Below are 19,327 nucleotides of genomic sequence, written 5' to 3' on the forward strand. Positions count from 1 at the left end.
TAACCATTCTAGCTTCATATTGTACTGGTTGATCGCATTCTGAAATAAAACCATATTTTGCAAATTGCAAGTGAACCTCTCAATAAGGTTCAATTTGAACAAGTTCTGCTTGATGGTAGGATTGGATCGGATATGCCTTAATTCATTAATATTCTGATTCAAACCAGATATTATCCACTGATTCAGATTGGGCTTGGATTTTCATATTATTAATAAATGAAAATAAAATAATTAAAATATTATATGTAAGTAATAGAAAGAGCTAGAAATTAATGGCTTTGATATTGTCTAGGGGACTTTATTAGGGTCCATTCCATTTTTAATAAATTTGGCATATCCCCAGTGATGACAAAGGATCATTATGTGTTTCTATGAGACTTGAAACCTTTGATTCTTTGGCAAATATAAGAACTTGGGGTGGATCCATATTTGGATCAAATTCAAATGCAAAAAAATCGATACCATTTACAGCCTACTTAATTAAAAGGTTAAAATAACCCTTGGGGTTTGGCTAGAGGGTGATTCTTAAAATGTCATGAACTCATGGTTTGTCTGATTCAAATAATTCTCCATCAAACACAGTGGTGCCTGTTACAGACCTTCAAAGGCCAATTCACCATATATGATTAATTTCACTTTTGTTTATCTGTGTCCCAAGTCACAATTTTGCTGGACCAGGGCGCTAATGTCCATCACGAGGGCATGCAGTTCCTAAATGATCCCAAATGAGTATGTCTTGATGATATACAGTCACTGAAAGGCTTGCTGAGTGCTGGTTTACATCAATTCAATCTGTAATATTAAATAATACCAAGAGTTGAAACCATAATTTAAAGTAGGTTCTTAGCTCAAATTATGTTCAAGTCGGAAGCAACAAGCAAGCAATTGAAATAATATTCCAAACCTGGTCCATATCTAAATTCATGGCTTTGGTCTAATTAATCATAATGTGTGTTATGGGCCCGAGCGTAGGATCGCGTCACGGGTTGCTCTATCGCAGGAACCTCAGATCTTTCCTTGCCCTTGGCCTTGCGTTCAAACCCTATTTTGATTATCTCAGGGGTGATTTGTCCAAGAGATCACCGAACTCTCCTTTACTCTCTTTCTTGACTGAATATTCGATATATTCATTCAATAATAGCGTTTCCTTAAATAGGAGATTACAAGAGGAGGGTTCCTTGCTGGATTCGGCTAGGTTAGTCCTAAACGGACTCAAAACTCCTACTTCTAATTAGACTACTTACTTTTAATGGTACTACAATTCCTTCTAAGAATAGGGGATAAGATAAGGGAGAATGGGATAAGGGATAAGGGATAAGGCGCGTTCTCTTGTCGTGTCCGGATAAGGGTGGGCCCACCCTATGAGCTGTCGTGTGGGCCCCACTCTGCTGCTGCTGGTGTGCGTGTGCGCGGCTCATGGTGCCGCTGCCGTGCGGTGCCTGTTGTGTGCGCGCTGCTGCCTCAACTGCTGCCGTGTGGTGCGGGTGCTCATAACATCACTCCCCTCCTGGACTACGAGCTTGTCCTCAAGCTCGAGGTCTGGATAAGCGTTGTGGAGGTCGGTCCAGGGAATCCAGGTCGCCTCTGCTGGGGGTAGTCCCTCCCATTCGACTAAAACCTCGAATGTGCCTTGATGGATGCGGGACCGGATGAGGGCACGAGGCTGGAGGATAGGTCTGCCCTCCTGCAAAGGGGGTAGGGGAGGCACATGGTCGGGAGGAGTGCCAACATAAAGCTTTAAGAGGGATACATGGAAGATGTCATGGATCCTGCTGTGCTCCGGGAGCTCGAGTTGATAAGCTACCTTTCCTATCTTCCTTAGAATCTTGAAGGGCCCGTAGAATTTGGGGGCCAACTTAGGGGGCCCCCGGTGCCTGAGGGACAACTGCCTGTATGTTCGGAGTTTCAGCCAAACGTACTGCCCTAGTTCGAAGGTGACTTTGCGGTGCTGCTGATCGTAGGCGTGTTTCATATGTGCCTGCGCCTGCTGTAAGCGCAAGGAGACTTCGACCAGGAGGGCATCGCGAGCTTGGAGGCTGTGGTCCACTTCTTCCAGCCGCGTTGAGCCCGGCTCGTAGGACAGAAGGCATGGAGGATCTCGACCGTACACAACTCTAAAGGGAGTCATTCCAAGGGAGGAGTGATAGGATGTATTGTAGCAGTATTCAGCCCATGGGAGGTACTCCTCCTAGCGGCGCGGCTGGTCACCCACAAAGCAGCGAAGGTACATCTCAATTGTCCGGTTCACCACCTCTGTTTGGCCGTCTGACTGTGTGGATGGTAGGCTGAGGAGAAGGCGAGGGTCGTGCCTTGTAATCTAAAGAGCTCCTTCCAGAATGTGCTTGTGAAGATCAGGTCCCGGTCACTGACGATGGACTCGGGGAGTCCATGTAGGCGAAAAATGTGGGTGAAGAAGGTATGGGCGACCGAGACTGTGGTATAAGGATGGGATAAAGGGAGGAAGTGAGCATATTTGGAGAACCGGTCCACTACCACGAACAGGACTGACTTCCCCCCGACTTTGGGCAGCCCTTCAATGAAATCCATGGCAATATCGGCCCATATCTGCGTTGGGAGGGAGAGGGGTTGGAGCAGGTCTGCGGGGTGCAGATTTTCCCATTTTTTCTATTGGCACACTGCACAGTTCTGGATAAAGTCCCGTACCGAGACCCTCATAGCTTGCTAGTGGAAGTCAGCATGAATGCGATGCAGCGTTTTTTGAATGCCCTCGTGTGTCGAGTGGTGTATGCTAGCGATGATGGAGGGGATGAGGGGGCAATCGGCAGGTAGGTAGATCTTCTTTTTGTAAAATACCAGCCCATCGTGGAGAGACCAGTTCGGGTTAGCAGACCCCGACTGTATTTGTTGGACTAGGTTGTTCCATTCTGATGACTGTGGCAGTGTGTTCCGAATGTCTTCTAGTAGGGTGGCTCGTGGTTGGGAGATCGCATGGAGGAGCATACTATCTTCTTCTTGTCGGGACAGGGCATCTGCTGCACGGTTCAAGGATCCTGCCTTATAGTCCACTCGGAAGTCGAACCCCAGAAGCTTGCTGACCCAATGTTGCTGTAGGGAGGTGGTCAGTCGTTGTTCCAGCAAGTATTTGAGGCTATAGTGGTCTGTGTTTGACGACAAAGGGTCTGCCCCACAAGTACGGCCTCCAGTGTTTACTGCCTTGGCTAGGCCAATGAGCTCGCGTTCATAGGCGGGTAATTTGAGATGGCGGTCAACTAGCTTGCGGCTGAAAAGGCTATCGGGTGCCCTTGCTATTGAAGGATGGCTCCTATGCCTGTGCCGGAAGCATCACACTCGACTGTGAACTCGAGATCAAAGTTCGGTAGCTGGAGGACTGGTGTGGAAGAGAGGGCTTCCCTTAGGCCTACAAAGGCTGCATCGGCTGTGCTATCCCAGTGGAAGGCATTTTTCTTGAGCAGGTTGGTAAGCGGGGCTGCTAACAGGCCGTAATTTTGTACGAACTTTCGGTAGTACCTTGTTAGCCCTAGGAACCCACGGAGGGCCTTGGTGGATTGTGGTCGGGGCTAGTCATTAATGGCCTGAATCTTGGAGCTGTCCACAGTTACACCTTGCCCGCTGATTACATGTCCAAGGTAAAGTACTTGGTGTTCCCCAAAGGAACACTTGGATCTTTTAAGTAAGAGTCAGTGCTGCTTTAGGAGCTCAAGCACGACCCACAGGTGTTGAATGTGTTCCACCCACGTCTTGCTATAGACCAAGAAGTCGTCGAAGAAGACCAGTACATATTTACGGAGGTGGGAGTGGAAGACTTCATTCATCAGGGTCTGGAATGTGGAAGGGGTGTTGTAGAGGCCGAATGGCATAACTAGGAACTCGAAATGGCCATGATGCGTCCTGAATGCTGTCTTTTCAACATCTGCAGAAGACATCCTGACCTGGAAATAGCCTGACCTGAGGTCTAATTTCGAGAAGAATTGTGCATCGTGGAGTTCGTCCAATGATTCATCTACGATGGGGATCGGGAACTTATCCTTGATAGTTCGGCTGTTGAGTTCACTATAGTCTACACAAAATCTCCAAGTCCCATCCTGTTTGGGTACCAACAGAACTGGGGAGGAAAAAGGGGAGTGGCTGGGCCGAATGATCCCCTGTTGTAGCATATCTGCGCATTGCTTCTCTAACTCATCTTTCTGTCGGTGGGGGTAGCGATAGGGCCGAACCACGACCGGGTCTGACCCTACAATTAGAGGGATCCGGTGGTCGCAGGCTCTAGGAGGTGGGAGGCCCTTGGATTCTTGGAAAACGGCTGAGTAATCGGTGAGAAGTCTCTCCACATCCGTTGTGCGCAAATTCTCCCCCTGGAGTGCATGCAGTTGTGTCTTGGTCCTTGTCCGGGTTCCCTGCCAAGTAACCGGTTTTCCATCTAAGTGGAAGGTCATGGTCAGGGCAGCGAAGTCCCACAGGATTGGGCCTAGCGTGATCAGCCATTTGACGCCTAGGACGATGTCAAATTCGTCCAAGGACAGTACAAATAAATCTGCTCGGAAGGATTCTTTTTCAACCTGAATTCTGGTGTTCTTGCAGATACCAGGGCTGTGGACTCTTTCCTCGTTCGCCACGGCTACCTATAGTTATGGCCTGACTTCCATGGGCAACTCTAACTTGTGGGCCACCTTATTGCTGATGAAATTGTGGGTGCTTCCAGAGTCTACTAGAATGCGCATGGGTTTCCCCGTCACTAGTGCCCTTAGTTGCATCGTCTAGGAGGTTCTAATCCCTATGATTGCGTGAAGTGAGATCTCGAGTTCAGTTGGTGACGGCTCTTCCTCATCCTCTTCAGTCTCATCTACTAGAAGGCAGAATAGTTTCTTGCATCTATGCCCTGCGGAGTATAGATCATCGCAATTGAAGCACTGCCCCTTCGTGCGTCGTTTTGCCATCTCGGCTCGGGACAGACGCCGGATGGGGGGTGACACCCTGCTGCTCCCTGTCTGTGATACTGATCTGGAGGGGTTACCGGTGTGGGTCCTCTGCTCCCTGTTGGGCGCAGGGGTAGACACTCCCACAGGCCTTGATGGTGCCTAAGTCGTGGTTGGCCGTCTAATGCTAAAGGGTCCCTGAGTAAGCTGCATCTTTCGTTCAAAGGCGCGGGCGAGGTTCATTGCCATAACCAGATTTGGGGGGTGTTGCATCTCTACGTCTACCCTTAAGGGTTCTATCAGCCCTGCTGTGAACATGTCCACTTGCTGGTCTGGTCTAACCGTGGCTGCTCTGGCAAGCAAGGTTTGGAACTGGCGTTGATATTCAGCCATGGTTCCCATTTGCTTGAGATTGATTAGCTCACCCAACGGGTTGCTCGTCATCGGGGGTCCAAACCTGAGGAGGCAATAGGACCTGAACTTTTCCCAGCTGAGCCCGGGTTCTTGCTCCACGCGGTAGAACCAGAGTTGTGCCTCTTCCGTAAGGTGGAAGGCTGCCAGGCTGACCTTGTCTCTGTCATCTATGCGCTGGTTGTGGAAGAACTGCTCGCAGCGGTACAACCAACCTAATGGGTCTCCGGTGCCGTCGTAAGATGGAAATTCAAGCTGGCTATACTTGGGGACAACTGCAGTCATCGGTGTTGTGGCTTGATGTTCGTTGGCTGATTCTGTCCCGTCCGTGTGGCGACTGCTGGTAGAGGCTAGTCCCTCTGAGTTCTTTTCTTTGCTGGAGAGGAATGCTTCTAAGAGGCAACGCAGCTCCCGAACGTCATCTTTGACCTCTCGGACCTCCATACTGGTTTCTGCGAGCCTATGCTCCAGTTCATGGACTCTGAAAGACAGCGGCTCCTGTTCCCCCATGACGGTTGGCTCTGATACCAAGATGTTATGGACCCAAGCATAGGATCGCGTCACGGGTCGCTCCACCGCAGGAACCTCAGATCTTTCCTTGCCCTTGGCCTTGCGTACATGCCCTATTTTGACTATCTCAGGGGTGATTTGTCCAAAAGATCACCGAACTCTCCTTTACTCTCTTTCTTGACTGAATATTCGATATCTTCATTCAATAATAGCGTCTCCTTAAATAGGAGATTACAAGAGGAGGGTTCCTTGTTGGATTCGGCTAGGTTAGTCCTAAACGGACTCAAAACTCCTACTTCTAATTAGACTACTTACTTTTAATGGTACTACAATTCCTTCTAAGAATAGGGGATAAGATAAGGGAGAATGGGATAAGGGATAAGGGATAAGGCGCGTTCTCTTGTCGTGTCCGGATAAGGGTGGGCTCACCCTATGAGCTGTCATGTGGGCCCCGCTCTGCTGCTGCTGCCGGTGTGCGTGCACGCGGCTCATGGTGCCGCCGCCGCGCGGTGCTACGCACGGCTCATGGTGCCGCTGCCGTGCAGTGCCTGTCGTGTGCGCGCTGCTGCCTCAACTGCTGCCGTGTGGTGCGGGTGCTCATAACAATGTGGAAACCATGAAAAGCAACTGAGACTGAGAGATCGGATTCTACCTAAGAATAGTATAGATGGATGCAAGGTTCTAAATAGGGCGTATCGGCCTATATTGATGTTTTCTTTTTATGTTTTATATATTTTTCTCAAAATCGGTTCAGAGGGATCGGTTTAAGTCCCAGCTACCCTCTGAACCATGGCCTGAGAGGTATCGACTGATAGATAACGATATTTTGAACCTTGGATGGATGTGTGGTGGGGTTTGCCCGTTAGGGCATCTTTGCAAGACCCTCACGCCACCTCTATTCCCAAATGAGTAATCTAGTGATCTAACATTTTACGTTTTTTGCTACGGTTTGTGGATACAAACATCTATGGACTATTTATCTTTCTTTTTCCATCTTCCAAATGTTTGGTACAGGTCTTGAAATTGATTCTTGCTAACCCCATCTTTTCTACCCTCGGAAATAATGGAAGGAAGCCATGTCCACTACCAATTAAACCATCACTCCAGACAGAGAGGAAAGTATTGTCTTGGCCTTAGTATAAGCACTATTATAGCAGTATCCGTGTTGGAGTTCAAATCAGCCCCCCACAACGCTCCATACCACATCCCCGCCATGTATTGGGAACATCTCCTGATGATGATACCAAGAATGATGATATCATCATCAGGAGATATTCCTAATAATACATGATGGGGATGTGGTGTGGGATGTTGTGGGGGACAGTCTTGTGGGAGGTTGATTTGGTCTCTCCCTATTAGAACTTTCAGGAATTACTGTCCAAATGTTTCTCATTTGTGTTCTGAATAAGAAAAACAGTTGTGAAATTTTTCATACAAATTTTATATAATATATGAGTAGTACGATAGGATTTTCAGACAATATGCCTGTAAATGATGTAGCAGGGAGAATAAGAGAACACCATCTTCTTAAAAAGAAAAACACAACTTTGAATCGAAAAGGGGAGAAGAAACTGAGAAATTTTACTCAAGTCCTCTACTTCCCCAAAATAGTAAAATTATTAGAAACGGTAAACCTTCTAATTGGACTTTTTAACCTCTCTAAAACCACGTGGAAGGCTTTCTAAACAAGTTCCAATTCAGAATATGTTAAAACAATAATATAAAACTTACTATAAAAGAAAAGCTTTTAGAATAACCCACTTTAAAAGCCAAAGTAATGGAATTTGTGGTCTTGACATATTATATGTGGAAAACAGAAACTCTAATTAACTTTAAATGGGGTAAAATACAAAAACGTTCTTTGAAATTTTTGACAATCATAAAAACCTCTCCTATGGTTTTATTTTAATAAATACCTCCCCTGAACCTTTTAGAAACTCGACAAAAATCTCCTTTCTGTCACTGTCCCAGACGAAAAACGTTAGACTGATACATCAGTTTTTTTTCAAATACCCATTCTACCCTTTTATAAATTATTTTACATACAAAATTACTGAAATAACTCCATTTTAACTTAAAAATAAACATATTTCAGTAATTTTGTATGTAAAATTATTAAAATGATCATTAAAAGAGGTTTTTGTTGAGTTAAAATGGGGTTATTTCAATAATTTTGTATGTAAAATAATTTATAAAAGAGTAAAATGGGTATTTTGAAAAAAACCAATGCATCAATCTAATGTTTTCCGTTTGGATAGTGACGGAACGGAGGTTTGTCGAGTTTCTGAAAAGTTCAAATGAGGTATTTGTTAAAATGAAACTATAGAGGAGGTTTTTATAATTGTCAGAAATTTCAGGTGAGGTTTTTGTATTTTACCCTAAAAGTTATAGCCATTTGAAATTTTATTATCCCTTTTAGCCTCTTTTCTTCTTCTTTAGATCATAAGCTTCTAGAAACTTTTCAGCAACTTGTTCTACATCAGTAAAGAACACCTAAGCATCCATTTGGTTCACAGTCAGAATCAGAACCTAAATCCAAATCCTTTAAAATCAGAAATGAAATTATTTATTTCCATAGTATGTTTGATTCAGACAGAAATTGGAATGGGAATTGGAATCAGCTTGAATAGAATTTAGTTCCCAATGGAAGGGGAGGAAATGGCCATTCCCTCAAATCGGAAAATGCTATTTTACTAGAAATGAAAATGGGATTCTAATTCTATCCAACCAAACAGTTAAAATCAAAATAGGCCATTTTAATTCTGATTTCAAACCCTATTACTACAAACCAAGATCGAATCCCACATTCTTCAAGGTTGAGGGGTTTGGTGAAGAGATTGCCTAATTTAAGCATTTTGAGGGAACGAAACCTGCTTTGTAAGTTGTAAGAGATAGATCAATATAATGTCATTGGTAGCCCATCCCTCTCCCTTTAACATCCCAACCCTGGTGGCAGCAGGATATATTTGATCCCAAGTCTCAGTTGATGGATCGCATTCATATTATTAAGGAATTAACAATAAAAAACTGTTTTCAGCAAGTAATGCATGTCGCTTGTGACACTAACAAGCACATAAAGAAATTAAGAATGAGCCAATTTATACCTAGACATGGTGGGGTTACGGACAATTGTTTTCGGAATCCATTTTGGACCGTCAGCCCAAAATCGCTTCCTCTGGTCAATCCGGCCTGGCCGCAAAAGAAAAAGAAAAAAAAAACTCAATTGCAATATTTTTAGTGGTCATAATTAAATAAGGCAATCATGGGGTTTTGAATTATGATGCAACAATTTGACTGGATATGTCGGTGCAAATCGAGTATACCCGTACCCGGATTTAATCTAATTATAATTGAATTAGAATCGGACAAATCGGGATCCAGTTAAATCAATTAAACTCTGCTTATGGGCATAATTGATCTTGATGTGGATGGTTCCCCAGTAACTACTTTACCATGTATCTCACAGCTTTTCTTATGAAGGTTAATAATGAAAAAAGAAAGTGATAAAAAGGCTTTGACTCTACATAGAAAAGGCTGGAATGTCGCTTTTTTAAGTATAGATAAAATTAGATAGTATATTTTATCATATTGAAGTGAGTTTAAGTTCAATCCAACTAAAGGGGTATGGGATAGGTGTGGTGGTGGTGTGAGTGGTCTAAGCTCTTAAATTGGGGAAATCAGGGTTTTAGAGAGACTAAGTATCAATTTGAGAAGATACTAGGGAATGGGGGAAGATAAGGATGTTGGAAGTTCCCTCCAAAGGGAAAGGATCCCTTATTTAGGTCCAGTTTGCTTTTGTTTATTGGGTAACTGAGTTTACCTTGGTTAGTGTTTTTTGGGCAAAGTTATTTATTTAAGTAACTTCGGTGCCAGCATTTGAGTGCATTTTCATTTACCCAATTAAAAGGAGAAAAGTAGGAGGGAATTAGTATTTTCAGTGGGTGAATAAGTAATTTACCCATCCTTTAGGAAGGTATTGATTATCCGAATAATTAATTCTTCCCAAAAAATTCTTTTACGTGTAAGAACGTGGGGATTATGGTCAATTACCCAATTAACCAACTTACACCCTACGAGATACCGGCAAATGAACATGGCCTAAGCAGAAAGAAAATTTTCAAAACATTACCTAGCCAATTAGAGCTTAGACCCTTAGATTGATTGGGTAGGGACATGCATTAGGTTGTAAAGTGGGGACCAACTGAGATTGTTGTTATCTCCTCCTCACAATCCCACCACTTCTCGCTCATAAGAGGCCCTAATGGATCAATGCATGTTGTACAGGAATTGCATGTCTCGTGCCTATAAGCTTTATGAATTCTGCGGTTCACAATAGCAATGTACAAGTCCATCCTCTTACAAGGTGTTTTACTTGTGAATCAGCAATTTTTGAGGTTTAGGCTGTATTTGGTTGCAATGCAAATAAATTTGTACTGATGCAAAACCATGGCAGTGCAAATGATCTGAGTGTATATTCTGATCTATTTTTGTTTTAAATTTTAGCTTATTTTGTTTGAAAGCAGTATAAATGAAATAAATTAAAACATGAAGCAGAATAAAGTAAATTCTAAAATTAAATTAAATAAGAATTTGCATTTTTTACATTTGTACTAATGCAAATAAATTTGCACGGCAAATTTATCACCTCCTTAGGGAAATGTCCATTTAATCTAAAATATATATATATATATATATATATTTAATTAAAATAATGCTGATGTGGGTATTAGGGAGCTTTTCATTGAACCATTACAGTTTTGATTTCCTTGTTCTTCTTCTTTCGAGTAATTGAGATCATATTTGGATTTTGTGTATTCAATGAGTGCTTTATTTTTGGCATCCTCTGTGATGTTAGTGGTAATTTTTTCTTTAATTTTGAAACTTACGAGGATGGGTGTGATTCAGAAGAACCTGTTAAAAACAGTTTGTAAGAATTAATGAGTTCTCCTATTCCTTGCAATAGATCAAGACAAAAGTACTGCAATGAAATAAGGCCTCTATTAGATTTGCAAAGCTTATAACAACTAGCAAGAATGACTTTTCATATACTTGCAAGGGTTCAAGACAAAAAGCATGGAATGAGAACCTCCATTTGTGAACTGTAAAGGTGGGTGGTAGGAATGACTTTTATATAACTCGAAAGAACATCTGGACAAAAACGCTTCAATGGGGTGAGACCAAGATTGTGATTTTTGAAAAGCCATGACTTATAAAGCTGGGATGTTGAAAGAAGTGAGAAGAAAGGATGGGAGGTAGGTAGAGAATGGGCCATGGATCTCCATGAAACTTGAAAAGCTAGCTGCCAAGAAAGAAAGATTTGAGGTCCACTCCACTTTAGGCTTTTCAGCCCTAACAATCGATGAAGATTGCTGTGCATTGAAAACCCATTCACCCAAAGTCAAAATTAGTGGCACTCCATTGCTACAAATGGAGTGTTCCCCTTCATCTCAACCCCATCATCATCCACTTTGCAGCATACGAAAGTCTCCTTTTGGCATTGCTTTGTCCATTTAGATGCTTTAATTACTTCCCACTTAAGTACTTAACCCTTAAGGGATCAGTGACCTAAGACCAAACCAGAGGCAACACTGGGTCTGGTCAATTTGGAGTAACTGGGTCCATGATCACATGTATATGTGTGATAGATTGACAATTCTTAGGGAGAATGACTAATCAGACCAGATCAAAATTTTATAGCCCCATAGTACAGGAGGAATGCATCCTGACCGTGAATTGATGACAAATTCATGGGCAGGATGTGATTTATAGGGGAGAAGAGGTCTAGAAGTAGGGGGGGCTGAAATTCAGAATCTGTATCAGGTGTTTCCGTACTTTTCCGCAATTCTTAAGGCCCAAAAACGTTGGGGAGGGCCCACCCAAGCATTTGCTTCTATCTACCATACCATGTAGAATTGTAGAGATTGTGAAAGGGACTTGGCGTGTCTATAATTGAAGTGTGATGCTACAGCTGTTGTGTTCGAATTTAAACAGAGGATAAGATGTGGACCACATTATATGTTTACAGAAGGTCAAAATGGAAGGGCTTCGTTAAGCAAATGGACCCAATGGGCCAGGACTCATCTAACACTCGCTATCAAATTAAGAAGGCAAAAAATATTCCTTGTCTGTGCCCCATTTTGGAGCTGACTTGAAGCATATTTTTCTGCAAGGCGAAGGGGTGGTTTGGTGGATCCATCCATCCAAACGAACCCTCTAGAACAACGACATGTTGTCGATTTCAAAACCATTAGACCATTAAATTTTGAGTAGTGAATATTGATGTGAAATGAAGGCTAACCTGTGCGACTGCGAATCATTCATTGGTTCCATAATTCGGACAACAAAAGAAATGGTGAGAGCTGGTGCCTGGTGGTGATCAGTTGAGAATGCTCTCATGTATTTTGGTTGGAATTTTCTAGCCAATGAAGAACCAACACTTGCAGTGCCATTTCGATGAAAACTATGATAGGTATGATTTTGTTTTTTCAAAACAAAAAATACTGCCACGTCAACGAAATTGCCAGGTGGCAAATATTAACGTGAATGAACTTGCAACAAGGGAAGAGATTGAAGGGGAGACAGGTGGGCCCTTGTCTTACTGGCGTCTGAGATTCCACGTGCGGCAATCCTGACAAGCAGGACTGGGACTCCACGCCTGCATCATCTGAAAAGTGAAAACCCAGATTATAGTGGAAGGTAGGCGTGGTACCAAGCAGGCCTGTGTTACCAGTGGATACCATTGCCTTTTCCCACGCCAAAATAAAGATAATTTAGTGAAAATTTCCGATTAGTATCCTCTATTTTAGGTTTGGTGTCATTTTGGCCCCAGAATTTTAAAATGTGATAATTCAGTATCCAAATTTTTAAAACGTGATAATATAGTATCTGTCATTAACTAACTGTTAATTAATCATTAAGTGGCATTTGAAATAGGCACAAATACCCTTAAGGTGTTATTATTTTTTTTTATCAATCATCTAAATGTTGACAAAAAAATAACAATCTCAAATCAAGAAAGTTGGGGTCACGTTTGAGTGGGTATTATGGTGACCCTGACTTTTTTTAATAGAAAAGGCAAAAATTTGAGACTATTAATTTTTTGTCAATGTTTGGATGGTTGATAAAGAAAATTAGATGACACTCAAAGGGCATTTGTGTCTTTTTCAAATGCCACTTAATGACTGGTTAGCAGTAGGGGTGAGCAAAAAAAACCAAAAAACTGAATTGATCGAAACTGAACCAAAAAATCGGTTAATCGAATCGGTCGGTTCGATTTCGGTTCGGTGTTTTTAAAAAGCTAAAGGTTAACCGAACCGACCGATATACATGTTTTTTGATATATTTTCTATATATTTATGTATATTATATATTTTATATATTATAAATTAATAAATATGCATTATATATAAATATGTATATTTATAATATATTATTTATTATTTATTATTTATTATTTAAAATATACTATTTTATATATATTTATAAATTTTTATTATATATTTTTATAATAAGTATTATAAAGTCAACAAAACCGAAAAACCGATGAACCAAACCATTGGTTAACCGACTGGTTTCGGTTTGGTTCTGGTTACCGGTACTACCGGTTCGATTCACAAAAAAGGCCCACGGTTCGGGTAACCCCTAGTCATGGTTCAAAGTATCGATACGATATGCCCGATACGGGGCGTATCTTTTTTAATAATAAAAAGCATGCTAAAAGCTTCCCAAAAAACCAAAATGTGAAAAAAAAAACTAAAAAAAATAAAGTTTCGGCCATTTCTAAGTACCGATACAATACAATCGAAACTCATATCGTATCGATACTTTAAACCTTGGCCCAACTAATTAATAATAGGTAGATTATCATGTTTTAAAAGTTTGGATACTAAATGATCATATTTTAAAGTTTGGAATCAAAGTGACACTAAGCCCGAAGTAAAGGTACTAATCGAGAATTTACCCCCTTTTTTCTCTCTCCTCACCGATTCAAATAATACACGAGTGAAGAGGGAAAGAATTCAGCAAAATTGAGTGTTCCCTGTCCCCCATTTTAAGGGCTGTCCCTGTCCTTGTAAGTTGTAACGTAACGGACCGGATTCCAACTCCCATCCGTTCTCGTTTTTAGTTTTTACAAGAAGGAAAATCCTTAAGCAATAAACAAAACAAATTATAGGACAGAAATGACTCTTGATCTGGCCACATGGCAAATTAAAAGCGTTGGCTTAAAATATAAGCCATGACTTCCACTTTCCACGTCAGACTGATACATGGCCCCAGGCGTATGGAGCTGATGTGGGGCATAGTAATTAACTCAGTGTTTCGAGTGCAACTGTAGACGATTTGAACACGCTGGCGACCCAATCATTACTCTTGTAGTTGTAGTTATAGTTAGAAACCCAGAAACGGGACGGGACTGTAGTACTGTAGTACTGTACAAGGAGTGGGGAGAGAGGGCGTAATTCTTCGGAAACCATCGAATAAAGCGATTGTCCGCTTTATAATTGTACCACACGTGCCACTTCCCTTTCGACGCCGGAAATCCCTCCAAATTACACACCGTAACGTAGCTTCTCTCTACTCTCCTCTTCTCTTTTTCTTATTTTCCAATTCATTTCCTTTTCCTGTGCTTCCTCCGTTTTCCTCTGTTCTATCACCCCTTCTCTCGGCACCCCAAAACCAACACAGATCCAAAACTACGCCAAAACCCTAGATTCGTTCGTTCCGACTTCTCCTACTCCTGACCCAAAAGCCCTGAGCCCTCAACTTCACTCTCTACTGCAATCCCCATCTCCTGTTCTTTCTCTCCCTCTTGTTCGATGCAGAAAGTAAGATTCCGACGCTGTTTTCACCCTCCGATCTGATCCAAACTAGAAAAGATCCCATTTTTTACCTTCTTTTTTGTATTTTAACTGGAAATGGGTGCCATAACGTCGTCAATGGCGGCGAAGTTTGCCTTCTTCCCGCCGAATCCTCCGTCGTATAAGCTCGTCGTCGATGAACATGCCGGGAAATTGATGATTTCGGACGTTCCGCAACGAGAAAACGTTGATGTATTGAAACTCTGTACAAAGAGAGGAAACGAGATAATTGCGATGTATGTGAAGAACCCGTCGGCATCTCTGACCTTGTTGTACTCTCATGGCAACGCTGCCGATTTAGGGCAGATGTATGAGCTCTTTACGGAGCTTAGTCTTCATCTGCGTGTAAACTTGATGGGGTTAGTACTGATTTCACATGTAGAAAATTCGGAACATTAGTTCAAATTTTTCTTAACGTTATAACTGATTTGAAAAAAAAAAAAAAAACTACCATCTTTTGAGTTATAGCTTAACTAGACTTTTCGATTATTACGGGAATTTCTTGTTTTGACATAATAAAGAGGATGGACATGGACTTATAAGCAGTGTGAGATGTAGGAGACCTGTGAATTTAGATTCTCTGCGATGTGTCCCATTTGAAGAGCTCTCGGGAAGAAAACTTGATCTTTTATATAATTTGCAGGTACGATTATTCTGGGTATGGGCAGTCTTCTGGAAAGGTATGATATTTATATCATGAATTGTGGGGAAAGTAAAAGAATTTCTGGTTTTGCTTTCTTTTCTCTGGGTAGAAATGGCTGATTTATAATGCTTATGCCTACTGGTAGCCAAGCGAGCAGAACACCTATGCCGATCTAGAGGCTGCTTATGGATGTCTTGAAGAGAAATATGGAGCCAAGGAGGAAGACATTATCTTATATGGTCAGTCAGTCGGTAGTGGCCCTACTGTGGATTTGGCGGCCCGTTTGCCTCGGCTGAGAGCAGTGATTCTCCACAGTCCGATCATGTCTGGCCTTAGAGTCATGTATCCAGTGAAAAGAACATACTGGTTTGACATATATAAGGTTTCATTTTCTTTTTAAAAATATTTTGAATCTTTATTTTTCTATATCATTTGAATTTATATTATATTTAATGAATCTCCATTGATGAGCATCCAAATTGTTATTTCATCTCTCTGCAGAATATTGATAAAATTCCTTTGGTTAACTGCCCAGTTCTCATAATCCATGTGAGTAATTCTCCTCCAACTTTTATATAATTTGGTTTCTTTTTGTTTCTAATGTTTGTTACAGCTAGCTTGGCATGTAAATATGATACAATTTTGGTACCGAAAGTAATAGGTTTAGCTAGGAACTTCAACAATTTTCAACGTTTGCATTTGGGATTGATTAGCATAGTTTGAAATTTTGTAACTCTACATTTAGGTCCAGTACCCAAAAACGCTTGAAATTGGGGTGCCAGTTTCAGACTTCGAATCCATTGGGGGTGGGGTTGCCATTTGAATTCCTCATAGTTCAGTATGGTGTGGAATTCAATTTCATTTCTGCCCTGAATAGACTGAATTCCATGTGAATGTAACTACAGCCTATGCTAGTAAATGGTTAAATATTATTATTGGTGTTTATTCATTTATTGTTCTCTTTTTTAAGGTGTTTTGAGTCATGAACTTATATCCTATTAAATCTGTTTGATGTCATGGCATAATCAAAACTTTTATGTCATTTATCCCATTTGTAATGGTCCCCTGCAAACATATAAAATACAAACTGCTCTATCAGTTTTACATCTCTTGCATGGGTTGTGTGCATGTAGTGCTAGATCTTGACAAACTATTGATTCTAAATGCCACTTGAATGCCCTTATCCAAGTAAAAATTTGCTTTTAAGAAGTAAAATGGTGTAGACCCCAACTTATATGCAAGAGGATGGAGGTAGGGATGGCAATTTTCCCCATCCCCGATGGGGTTGGGGATGGGGATTGTTTTGATGGGGTGGGGACGGGGATTAATGGGAATCCCCAGTCGGGGCCGGGGATGGGGGATTGAGGTCTCCACCCCACCCTGACCCCGATTATATATATATATGTTATTTATATTAAACATATATTATTCATATTATATATATATATATATATATATATATATCAAAACATATTTAAAACATTATTTATAATTTAAAATTTTTTTATTTTAAGTAAATTTATTTTTCAAAAAATACTATTATCTTAAAAAATTTTGGGGATTTGGGTCCCCGCGGGGAACCCATCCTCGTCAGGGATCGAGGATGGAGGACAAATTTTATCCCTAGCAAGGATTGGGGACGGGGATGGGGGTTAATTTCAGAGTCGGGGGCGGGGATGGGGAATATGATCCCCGCCCCGTTGCCATTCCTAGATGAAGGTAGGAGGAGGGTTATTTGATGGAGAGTGAGATAGGAAGCTAGATGATGTGGTTCCCACTTTATTTGAGAGAGGTGGTACAAATTTTGCATCAGCTCTTGAGATGCAAAATTTGCACTGCCAACAAATGCAAATGAGACAAAAATACAAATTTTGTATCAGGTAAGAGTGCATCATATTTACAAACAAATGGATGCAAAACTGAATTGGGTACAAAATTTGTTTCTGGTTTAGATTTGCATTGCAAAGAAACAGAGCCTTATGCTCAGTTTGGAAGGAGTACAAATGCAAATATGTACAGTGCAAATACATATAAAATAATACAAAATACAAGGTTTTGCACTCTACATATTTGTATTTGTACTCCTTCCAAACTGAGCCTTAATGCTTTGAGGTTTAAGGTTAAAAACAGCAGTTGAGGGTGCCACTTGGATCTTTATTTCTGGATGTTCAATCCTGATTGGTCTATTATGAGTCTAAAGCTTTATTTTGTAATGAAATTAATTCCTTCCTTGAAATGGAACAACTCGACTTATAGAGCTTTAAATGCATTTATGACTTAACAATGTGATGTAAATCCTGAGGAAATTTGATGGATGTGAACGACTTTGTAGCAGGTAAGTAGGACATATATTATACACGTGCTCCATGAACTTAATATATGGTTTAGTGCAAGTATCAAAGGATTCTTTTTGTGAGTTAGAATGTGCTCTCACTTGTCAAGCCATTTTACCTGGTTATTGGTGCATGCAGGGAACTGCAGATGAAGTTGTAGATTGCTCCCATGGTAAACAGCTTTGGGAGCTTTGTAAGTTGAAGTATGAACCACTATGGCTTAAAGGAGGGAACCACTGTAACCTGGAACTTTACCCAGAGTACTTAAGGCATCTCAAGAAGTTCATACTAGCCATTGAGAAAACGCCGCATCTCAGCAATGGATGTCAACAAAGCATAGATCAGTCAGAGGCTCCTCGGAGCAGTATGGACCACAGAGAGAAGTCCAGACCAAGCATAGACCAGAGAGAGAAGCCTAGGTCCAGTGTTGACCAAAGAGAGAAGTCTAGACCAAGCATAGATCGGAGAGAAAAGTCAAGAATCAGCACAGATAGGAGAGAAAAATCAAGAAAGAGCGTGGATCGCCCTGATAAGGCAAGGAACAGCATTGACCAGCCAGAGAAAGCAAGAAACAGCATTGATCGGTTGGACAAAACTTGGATTGGCTAAGAGTGTCTTCCTATTTTTTTTTTTTTCTTTTTCCTTTCTTTAAATCTATTGTGGCCTATATGACTTACAATGTACATATATAAATATCTGGTTGTCTTGACTGTTGGAATGGCAGCTTTGGAGATGTGATGAGATCGGTCAGACTGTGCAATATCCATTGTTTCAAGCACACAGCATCAGGGATCTGAGGAATCAAAGGTTAGTGCTTGAAATCAGGTTGTATCTCCGTGTTCCTTTTTTCTTATTTGATTGGTCAAGTGGGATGCTTGGGTGATAGCAACAGCCGCTCTATCTCTCTTTCTTCCATGTGCTAGAGAAATAATAGGCAGGTTTTGTATTTCAATTTATCATTTGTCCATAGTAATAAATCTAAGCAGACATCTACGTTTATCAATGTGCTTCTATGAACTCATTAGTACCATAGCATAAATTTCCTAGCCCAGACTGCAGGAGAGAAACAGTTATACTTTGAAAAAGGGGGAGTGATTTGAGCACACCCAATTTTCTGTATAATGGGCAAATCCCCAATCATCATTGGTCAAAAGTACATTTTTTTAAAGAAGAAAAATTCCATGTTTTGACTTACCATCACCAACAGTGATTTCTTTGTCCATGTTTTGAGTTTTTAGTTTTGACTAGGGATGTGCCCCATTTAGTAATGAGATTTACCCAAATCAGTCCTATTGAAGCGGAAGGAAAACTTGGACAAAGTTAATTTGGGGTAGGGTTTTATTTGAGGCTCGACAAATTAGTACACCTATTTATTCATCAATTGTGCTGTTGATGTCTGGGGAGTGATTCCCAATATCATCTCTAATAATCTAAAGAACATAGAATAATATTTAACCTTCAGAGTTCAGATATTTTTTTGTTATTTTTTTATTTTTGGTTTTAGACTTTTATGGGAGTGATTTGGGCAATTCCTTTTTAATGAATGGGGAATACTCCTGGTCATCACATTGATTTCTTTGATAACCTGGCAGTGATTTCTTTGTGTTTTGTAGGGATGTACCCATTTATATCAAATATTGGGAAGAGCCCTAACCACTTCCCTTTTGTTGATATCAA

The 19,327-nt window shown here is 41.1% G+C and overlaps 1 protein-coding gene across 1 annotated transcript; it reads left to right on the plus strand.

The window, feature by feature from the left end:
- The first annotated feature begins 14,340 nt into the window (after nucleotides 1-14,340).
- LOC104600233 (uncharacterized) lies at nucleotides 14,341-18,848 on the plus strand. The gene is made up of 6 exons (XM_010263090.3): nucleotides 14,341-15,033; nucleotides 15,318-15,354; nucleotides 15,463-15,699; nucleotides 15,819-15,866; nucleotides 17,789-18,234; nucleotides 18,375-18,848. The coding sequence occupies exons 1-6, from the start codon at nucleotides 14,732-14,734 to the stop codon at nucleotides 18,445-18,447; spliced, it is 1,143 nt and encodes a 380-aa protein (XP_010261392.1). The 5' UTR covers nucleotides 14,341-14,731; the 3' UTR covers nucleotides 18,448-18,848.
- Nucleotides 18,849-19,327: the final 479 nt, after the last annotated feature.

The sequence above is a fragment of the Nelumbo nucifera genome, chromosome 3 (genome assembly GCF_055504915.1).
Source record: "Nelumbo nucifera cultivar China Antique chromosome 3, China Antique-T2T, whole genome shotgun sequence".
NCBI classification, from domain to species: Eukaryota; Viridiplantae; Streptophyta; class Magnoliopsida; order Proteales; family Nelumbonaceae; genus Nelumbo; species Nelumbo nucifera.

Excerpts from the sequence above, each read along its gene's own strand:
- LOC104600233 (XM_010263090.3), top strand. The coding sequence starts at position 14,732 with ATGGGTGCCATAACGTCGTCAATGGCGGCGAAGTTTGCCTTCTTCCCG. Across the intron at positions 15,867-17,788 it reads GCCCAGTTCTCATAATCCAT|GGAACTGCAGATGAAGTTGT; the intron begins GTGAGTAATTCT and ends TGGTGCATGCAG. Across the intron at positions 18,235-18,374 it reads GCAAGAAACAGCATTGATCG|CTTTGGAGATGTGATGAGAT; the intron begins GTTGGACAAAAC and ends TTGGAATGGCAG.